This window comes from Drosophila grimshawi, unplaced genomic scaffold (assembly GCF_018153295.1).
Source record: "Drosophila grimshawi isolate 15287-2541.00 unplaced genomic scaffold, ASM1815329v1 contig_44, whole genome shotgun sequence".
In the NCBI taxonomy this organism is placed as follows: Eukaryota; Metazoa; Arthropoda; class Insecta; order Diptera; family Drosophilidae; genus Drosophila; species Drosophila grimshawi.
Genome location: NW_025063240.1, coordinates 4,409,082 through 4,417,089, shown reverse-complemented (window position 1 = coordinate 4,417,089; position 8,008 = coordinate 4,409,082). Strand labels below are relative to the sequence as shown.

Below are 8,008 nucleotides of genomic sequence, written 5' to 3'. Positions count from 1 at the left end.
ACATTTTTATGGCTAATTAAAAAGTTGACTTTTTTAACCGTAAAGTCAAAAAGTCAAATCATTTTTTTTTAAAGCGCACGTTTTTTTAGCACACAAATAGAACGATTTTTTTTATTTTTAGATGAAAAGGTTTCGTTTTTTTCGTGTCCTTGGATGCGTTCTAGTGAATTCTGCATGCATTCTTTACGCAACTCTCTCGAGTGCAATTGTCTTTTTTATGGATGCTGGCTGCATCCTGCAAAAGTAAGTAAGTAAAAAATTAAAAATGGCAAACATATGCCAGCCAAGAGCAAGGAGTCAGTCACTCATCCCTTTTCCACTTAAGCGGAAAGTGTGATCTGTGCGGCTCGGGTTACACGGCCTGCTCGACTTTTTATGGTTCCGCTGACTTTATGACTCGACGTCTCTAAGATTTCCACTAGTTTTTTTTAGGCCAATTCTTGTGGCTACCTAAGCACGCGATTTTGTTACCTAATCGCGGGATCAGCATACCTAAGCTGCAGATTATCCTAGGATCATAATTATGATGAGCCTGCCCGACGCGTCGGCTCGCGGCTCTCGTTCTCAACTGACCGTCGTGGTTGAGACATCTATCGGGAATTGAAAAACTGAACCGCTATTTGTCTGTCTTTTGCTGGGTGCAAAAAACTTAAGCCGGGGGATTAAACCGGATTAAAAGTCACAATGTCGCACTGTTTGTCCTTATTTTTTTTATTTTCCACTTTTTTTTCACGTTTTCCCTTCGTGCTAACTAATTACACAGGAAAATTACCCATTTGTTTTGTTAAAAAAACTGCGGAAATTCGCGAAATTTTTCGAAACATTTTTCCTGCGCTCTTTTTTTTATTATTATTGTGTGTGTGCTGCAAAAAAATGAGAAAAACGCGAACGGGAAAAGTCAGTTAAATTGAATCGATTAGAAAAAAAAGAACTGCAAGAAGGTCGGCTAGGCAGCGTGCTGGACTGGGTTCTATATTCCTTGACTTTTTTGCAAGCCTTTGTTTCGCTTACTTGGAAATTTTGATGCAATATTGGTTTTTTATGGTTAGCGGCCTTAAGGAAGCGAGGATTGAGGCTACGTTGCTGCTGTGCTCACCATACCCTAGTTTAAAAATTCATTTGGAAGAGAACTACCAAACAACAGTTCCAAGAATATAGAGAGATAGAGAGAGATAGAAAGGGAGAGAGATGGTGTGTTAATATTTAAAATTTCTTTGCTAGTTCAAAAAGTTAGTAAAGCTTGATTTATAGTTAGTTTTTATATCTTTACTCCTCTTTAAAATTGACAATATATAAACGGAGCTGTGTAGCTGCTTCCTTACAAACACACATTTGGCTTGGTTTCACACTTTCTATTGTGCAGCTCAATGTAGACAATGACGATGCATAAAAGGGTTAATGTGTGTGTCCTTGCCAGGTAGCCAAGGTAAGGGGCAGTAGCTCAGCGCAAATATAATGAAGGTGCACATAAAAAGAGTTAACTCTTCCTTTGTGAAAAGCAGAGAAAAAAGTGGTTGATGTTGAAAGGATTGTGACCGTAGCTGCAATAAAACGAAGTCAATTGATAATAATGAAGAGTTAATATAAGTAGTTCACTTGAGTAGGGAAAACGGTGTGTGAGAATGAATTTGAATGCGGTAAGACAATAAAAGTGCTCGCTTAGTAGTAAAAATAACGATTTAACAAGTTGATTTGTCGTTTTGTGTTTTGTCTATAAAAAACTCTGACTAAAAATCAATATGTCTCCATATAATATAATCAAAATAAGCAGAAATTAGACAAACTGTTCAAAGAGCACAATAAGCACTACAATTACTATAAAGCGAAGGCTTTTAACGGTACACATACTTATTTATGTGTATGTGTGTACAAACACTCATATATGTGCCCAATAAATTAACGGGTACGCTTAAAGGCTCCGCCCATGCTCAATAAAATGAGCAACTGTTAAAAATGAAGTCAATGGCTCTGCGTGTGTGTGTGTGTGAGTGTGCGAGAAAGCTCAGCTGCCCTTAACGTGCGAGTTTTAATAAATAACCGAATAACGAATAATAACAGAGCAATTCAAATTGAGCACGGCAATCGCGCCCCAAAAAGAGCGCCCAGCGCAAGCAAGCTAGCTAGAGAGAGAGAGCGAGAGAGAGCGAAAGAGAGATCAGTTGAGTAGTGCGCCTCATTCATTGAGCACTGCTAACAGCTAACAGTGCATTAACAGCGACTCGAACTGGGAGTGTGACTCAGGTAAGCAAACTCGCGAGAGCGCTGCACAATTGAGTGCGATTGAGTTGCGCTCTGCTGTTGTTGTTCTTGTTTTGTTGCTGGTGGTGGTGGTTGTAGTTGTAGTTGTGAATACATACGCACGATCGAGTCAGATGCTGAGACTGTGATTTATCAGAGAGCCACAAAACTCGTTACTAGAATTGGTAGTGGTGGTGGTGTGTTTGTGTATGTGTGTGTGTGTAGTTGTATTAGTGGTTGTTTGGAGTATTGCTGTTGTTGCAGTATATAGGCACTGGGAGTTAGCCAACCGAGCGACACACAGCAAATGCTTCTTGCCAACGACGAGTTTGAGCAAGAAATCAGTCGTCAGCTAGTTGCCCAGGTGTGAGTTACACATCGTGAGTAAAGAGCGCGTTGCGTGCCTTCAAGCCGAAACCACAACAGAACCATCTTTTTAAAAAATCTCAGCATCAATTCGTACGTAAAGTGTGTAATACAAATCTCGCAAGAAACTAAAAAAGAAAAAGAAACAAATACAGACAGAGACTGATCCATAAAGATCGCACAGTGTTGAAAAAGTGTTGTGTTTCAAAGCAAAGCAAAAAAAAAAAAACCAAAACGTGCAATTAAAAAGTCATCAGCTATAAAACACAAAGTTCTATACGCAAAAAAGCAAAAAAAAAAAAAACAAGACAACAACAAAAAACCCAAAAGAACCCAAGGTAAGTTTTCAAAGATCAGTGAGGAAAAACGCACCCACACTCAAAGTCAATTCACGTTTTATGCATTTTTCACTTTTCGACCGGGTCGCAACCGACGGCATCTTTTATGAGCCCTGTTTGCACTACTTTGATTTTTTACTGTTTCATGCGAAAAGACACCCACACACACACAGAACATATTTTTTATTTGGGCGCAAAAAAATTGCCAGCATATTTTTATGACACAACGTCAAGGTCTAGGGCTCTATATAATTTTTTAGGCGTAATGATTTCATGTAAAAATATGACAAAAAAAACAAACTTCTACTTTTCTACCTGCGAAAATTTGAGAGAAGAACGCATAGGGTTGCATAATCCCCCGGCAGCTTAAGTTTTTTGCCTGCCCACGCAGCTGATCATAAAAAAAGGAAAACAAACTGCTTTCCTAGTTATGCCCAACTATGCATTTCCTATAAATTCCTCGACTCCGAGCAAATCGAGCATCAGTCGCACAGCAGCGCATCAATCGAACAGAACGCGGAAAACGTTTCGAGAAGTGACGGAAGAACTAGAAAATTATTTGCCAGCAGAAAAAAATAAGCAACATTTCAGTATATTAATTGATTGGCTTGGCTAGCTGCCAAAATGGTGTTCAACTTGGTTAGTTTCTTGACACGCACAAAACGGATTATCTATCAATGAGAAAATAACCCACTGTGAAAAGTGTGCACAAATTTAGAATGAAACAGCAAAGCACAAAAAAAGTGAAATCACAATTTAAAAAAATCTTAATTGATTCGGTGAATTTGCAGTAATTTCATACTTGATTTGTGATTTGCTTCTGCAGCCAGCTCTTCTATCAATGGATTAAGCCCAAGTCAAAGATCCCACTAATTACTTGTCTCTATTGCCTTACAGATGAATCAGACGTGCAAAGTGTGCGGTGAGCCCGCAGCGGGTTTTCATTTTGGCGCTTTTACATGCGAGGGCTGCAAGGTGAGTTGCAAACAACACACAGAACACAGCTACTCAAATTGTTTGGCTATGTTTTGCCTTGTGCAACACCTTAACTAATCAAAAATCGCTTCCCTTCTTGTCTTTTGCTTTACAGTCGTTTTTTGGTCGCTCGTACAATAATATCAGCACCATCAGCGAGTGCAAGAACGATGGCAAGTGCATCATTGATAAGAAGAATCGCACCACTTGCAAGGCGTGCCGCTTGCGCAAGTGCTACAATGTTGGCATGTCGAAGGGTGGCTCACGGTATGGTCGCCGCTCCAACTGGTTCAAGATCCACTGTCTACTGCAGGAGCACGAGCAGGCAGCAGCTGCCGCAGCTGGCAAGCAGCCGGGACATGGCACCGGTTCGCCGATGAGTTCGCCCGGTTTTGGTGATTTGGCCGCGCATCTGCAGCAGCAACAGCAACAGCATCATCATCAACAGCAGCAGCAGCATCATCAGCATCAGCAGCAGCAACAACAGCAGCAGCAACAGCAGCGTCTTTCACATTTGCCACCGCTGCTTGGCTATCCGGGATACCATTTGCCGGAGCCATTTGGTGCACGCCATCCGGCTGATGCAGCTGCTGCTGCTGCCGCGCTGCCCTTCTTCAGCATGATGGCCACACCACAGTCGGCCTTCCAGTTGCCACCGCACTTGCTCTTCCCAGGCTATCATGCCAGCGCTGCGGCGGCCGCTGCTGCGGATGCTGCCTATCGCCAGGAGATGTACAAGCATCGCCAGAGTGTCGATTCCGCCACCTCCTTGGAGTCACAGAATCGTTACACGCCACCAACGGCTACGCCACAGCCACAGCAACAGCCACAGCAACCACAGCCCGCAGCCTCGCCCATCGATGTCTGCCTGTCCGCTGACGATGATGACGATGTGCAGTCACAGCATAGTCACACTCACAGTCACACTGATAGTCAACACAGTCGCAGTCCGCACCACACCATACACACACCAGTTGCCATACGTGCCACACCAACGCAGCAGCCGCAGCCGCAGCAACAGCAGTTGGCTGCCACCAACTCCGTCTCCGTGTCCGGCTCTGCCTCGCCCAGCCTCAGCAAATCGCAGAGCAGCAGCCCATTGAGTTTTACGGCGAAAATGCAATCACTTTCACCTGTCTCCGTCTGCTCCATTGGCGGCGAAACAGTCGCTGCAAATACATCGCCCACAGCAGGGTCCGCCGCTGCCCAGGATGGACCCATGGATCTGAGCATGAAGACATCGAGGAGTTCGGTGCACAGTTTTAATGACAGCGATGTCTGCAGTCTGCAGGATGAGCACGAGATGGCGCCGCGTCGCAAATTTTATCAGCTGGAAGCGGAGTGCACGGAGAGCACCACCAGCACCGGCACTACAACGACCAGCAGCAGCAGTTGCAGCAGCAGCAGCACATCATCCACAGCGGAGGCAACGGTTGCAGTCAAGCGGCAAAAACTGAACGCCATTGGTGGTGAGACACCGCCGCCGTTTGGTGGTTTCGCTGTGACCCACAATGCGGCCAGCGCCATGCGCGGCATCTTTGTGTGTGTCTAGTGTGGTTGTGGGTGGGTGGAGCCAAGCCGAACAGGCAATCAACTCATTTGCCTCGTCGTCGTAGTCGTCGTTGTTGTTGTTATTTCTTTTTCTCTGTTAGTGTTGTTGTTTATTTTTTTTAATGTATTTTCGTGTACGGTTTGAATTCGATTTGCGCCGTCGAAATTGAAATTTTTATGGACAGGTTTTAGTGCTGCGCCTGCGTTTCAAGAGTTGGAAAGAGACAGCTAGCTGCAGCACATATATATATATATATATATGTATACCAGCACAAACACTCACACAAGAACACACCACTCACACTATTGAGCTCAAATCCAAAAATTATTTATACAAAAAGGAAATGAAAAAAAGTTTTAAAGTTTTTTGTTTAATAGTCGCTAATTGTAAATATGTTTTTAAAGTTAAATTTATCAAGCGAATTGTATTTTATAACATGACAGTGGCAAAACCATCCCTCCCCCTGTACCCACAAAAAAAAAGCAAGCAAATCCAACCCACCAAAAAAAAAAAAAATATAATATCAGTCCTCAATTTATTGTATATAAATCTTGTTAGTCTTAGTCTGAGTTTATTATTGATAAGTATTCTATTCTAGCTTTTAGTATTTGTCCTAGAGATTGGCTTCTAAATTTATGCAAGAAAAATAAATAATTATGAAAATGATATAACAGTACTTTTTATTATATTTTGGAATTGGGAATCAAACAAAGGATGTTCGATTTTGGTGTAAAATATCTGGAAAATTTTTTGTCTAATCTTTTTGTTTTATTAAATTGGTGAGGAGCTTAAAATTGGGAAAACACAAAATATTTTGGATCCTAACTAAAATAAAATGTATAAATCATATTTACTTTGCTTTACAAATAAAATAATGCAGGCCGCTCACGTCTTTCATCTTTAAAAGAACCTTTTAACTTTAAAATTAATCATTATCAGAAATAATTATTTATAGTTTAAATTGAATTAATACAAGAGTTACTATTATGGACAAAAAAAAGTACTCAAGCAGTTACGATACTTAAATTCTTTTTTGTCTCTACAAACTTATTTGAGGCTCTACAGCTCCCATATAATAAAATGAAGTCCATTCCAGAATTGATTGCCACGCGGCTAGTTTACTTTGTACTCAATCGAGGCGTTTGTATCTGAGACACGGGCGACAAATGGGGCGTGGCTAAAAGGGGTTGGCGTTGTCAACGCCAAATCGGTTGGCATAAATTCATCAACGTAGCAGTTGAAACATTTGTTGCAAGTCGATCGACGAGTCGATGGATGATGGGCGATAATAAAACCGATATAGTAATGCTTAAGTGCCGGTCTGCCGTCTAATGCAATGATTGTTGTAAATTAAAAATGCCACAAATGTTACGCACAGATATTTGTCGTAAAGTCCACTGCTTGATATGCTGTAGCCAGTCAGCATTATGTACTCATGGGTGCTGCCAGACTGCGTACACTCAAAGAAAAACTGTTGTAGTACGGGGTGGAAGAATTGATAAACAAAATATTACATTTTAAAAAACACTGTAGATATATATATTTATTTGAATAATCAATGATTATAGGTTGATCAATATTCTCAATATAAATAATATATGACTTATTCAGATTTGTTGGGTTTATATTTTCTGTAAGTGTATATGCCCTGTTGTCGTACTTATATGGGGCTACTTGATGTTTGCATAGTGCCCGAAAAAGAGGCCTATAGACCGAGTGACTGCCAGCCGACCACGTGCTGCTTCAAATAATAAACTTTATATTAACACATACAAAAGTCATACGCATCGGCGTTGGCCAGAATTTTAATCACTTAATTAGGCAGTCGTCGAAACAGTCAGTCGCCCCGAACTTGGTTTATGGGCTGCCCCAGACCACAAGCACAACGACAAACGCAGAGCCAACAGACCGCCAATGATGAATGATATAAAAACTATGCAGGATCGGACAATCGGACGATTGGACACGATCGAACGAACGACCGATCGAACTCTGCCTGCAAAAATATCGTTTACGAGCATTGTAAAATGTGGCTATGTCAGAAAAGTTGACGCCTTAACGGACGACAATAAACAACAATGAACTGAACACGAGAGAGCAACGCATATCATCAATATGCATGATGAGCTGCTTGAGAAGTTGGGCTGCAGGGGTGGTGTCGGAGCAGAGGAGAGTCTCTGAAAAGCAAGCGCACGCCATTGTGCGTTTTCTTAACTGCCGCTCTATCACATTCCGAAGTGTGTTTTGTCGTCATTGTTTCTAAATTTATTTTTATAGTTTATTAAACAGTCAATAGTAACACAAAACCATCCAAAATTACCAACTAACAGTACAGTATGATGAACCCTCAATACCCTAGGCATGCCCAACTAAGGATAATAATTTGAATAGACTATTGCAACACAGTCGAACTTTTTTAGCTGTAGTTTAAGTAGATAACCGTAGAGAAAATCGCTCTTAGTATTAATCCAAAAATGAACTATCTGTTTGAAGTAAATTTTTCATTGTTCGGCTATAATGACTCTATAATCATTTTTCG

General features: G+C 41.3%; 1 protein-coding gene across 2 annotated transcripts; it reads left to right on the top strand.

The window, feature by feature from the left end:
* The first annotated feature begins 2,572 nt into the window (after nt 1-2,572).
* Nucleotides 2,573-6,132, top strand: LOC6557657 (zygotic gap protein knirps). Of its 2 annotated transcripts, none has more exons than XM_032742838.2 (3): nt 2,573-2,942; nt 3,840-3,917; nt 4,033-6,132. In XM_032742838.2, exons 2-3 carry the CDS (start codon nt 3,840-3,842, stop codon nt 5,467-5,469), a joined length of 1,515 nt encoding a protein of 504 aa, XP_032598729.1. In that variant the 5' UTR covers nt 2,573-2,942; the 3' UTR covers nt 5,470-6,132. The 2 variants fall into 2 exon arrangements, with proteins under 2 accessions (XP_032598729.1, XP_001985288.1); XM_001985252.3 differs by lacking the exon at nt 2,573-2,942 and adding an exon at nt 3,508-3,581.
* The last annotated feature ends 1,876 nt before the right edge of the window (nt 6,133-8,008 follow it).

Excerpts from the sequence above, each read along its gene's own strand:
- LOC6557657 (XM_001985252.3), top strand. Across the intron at positions 3,918-4,032 it reads TTACATGCGAGGGCTGCAAG|TCGTTTTTTGGTCGCTCGTA; the intron begins GTGAGTTGCAAA and ends TTTGCTTTACAG.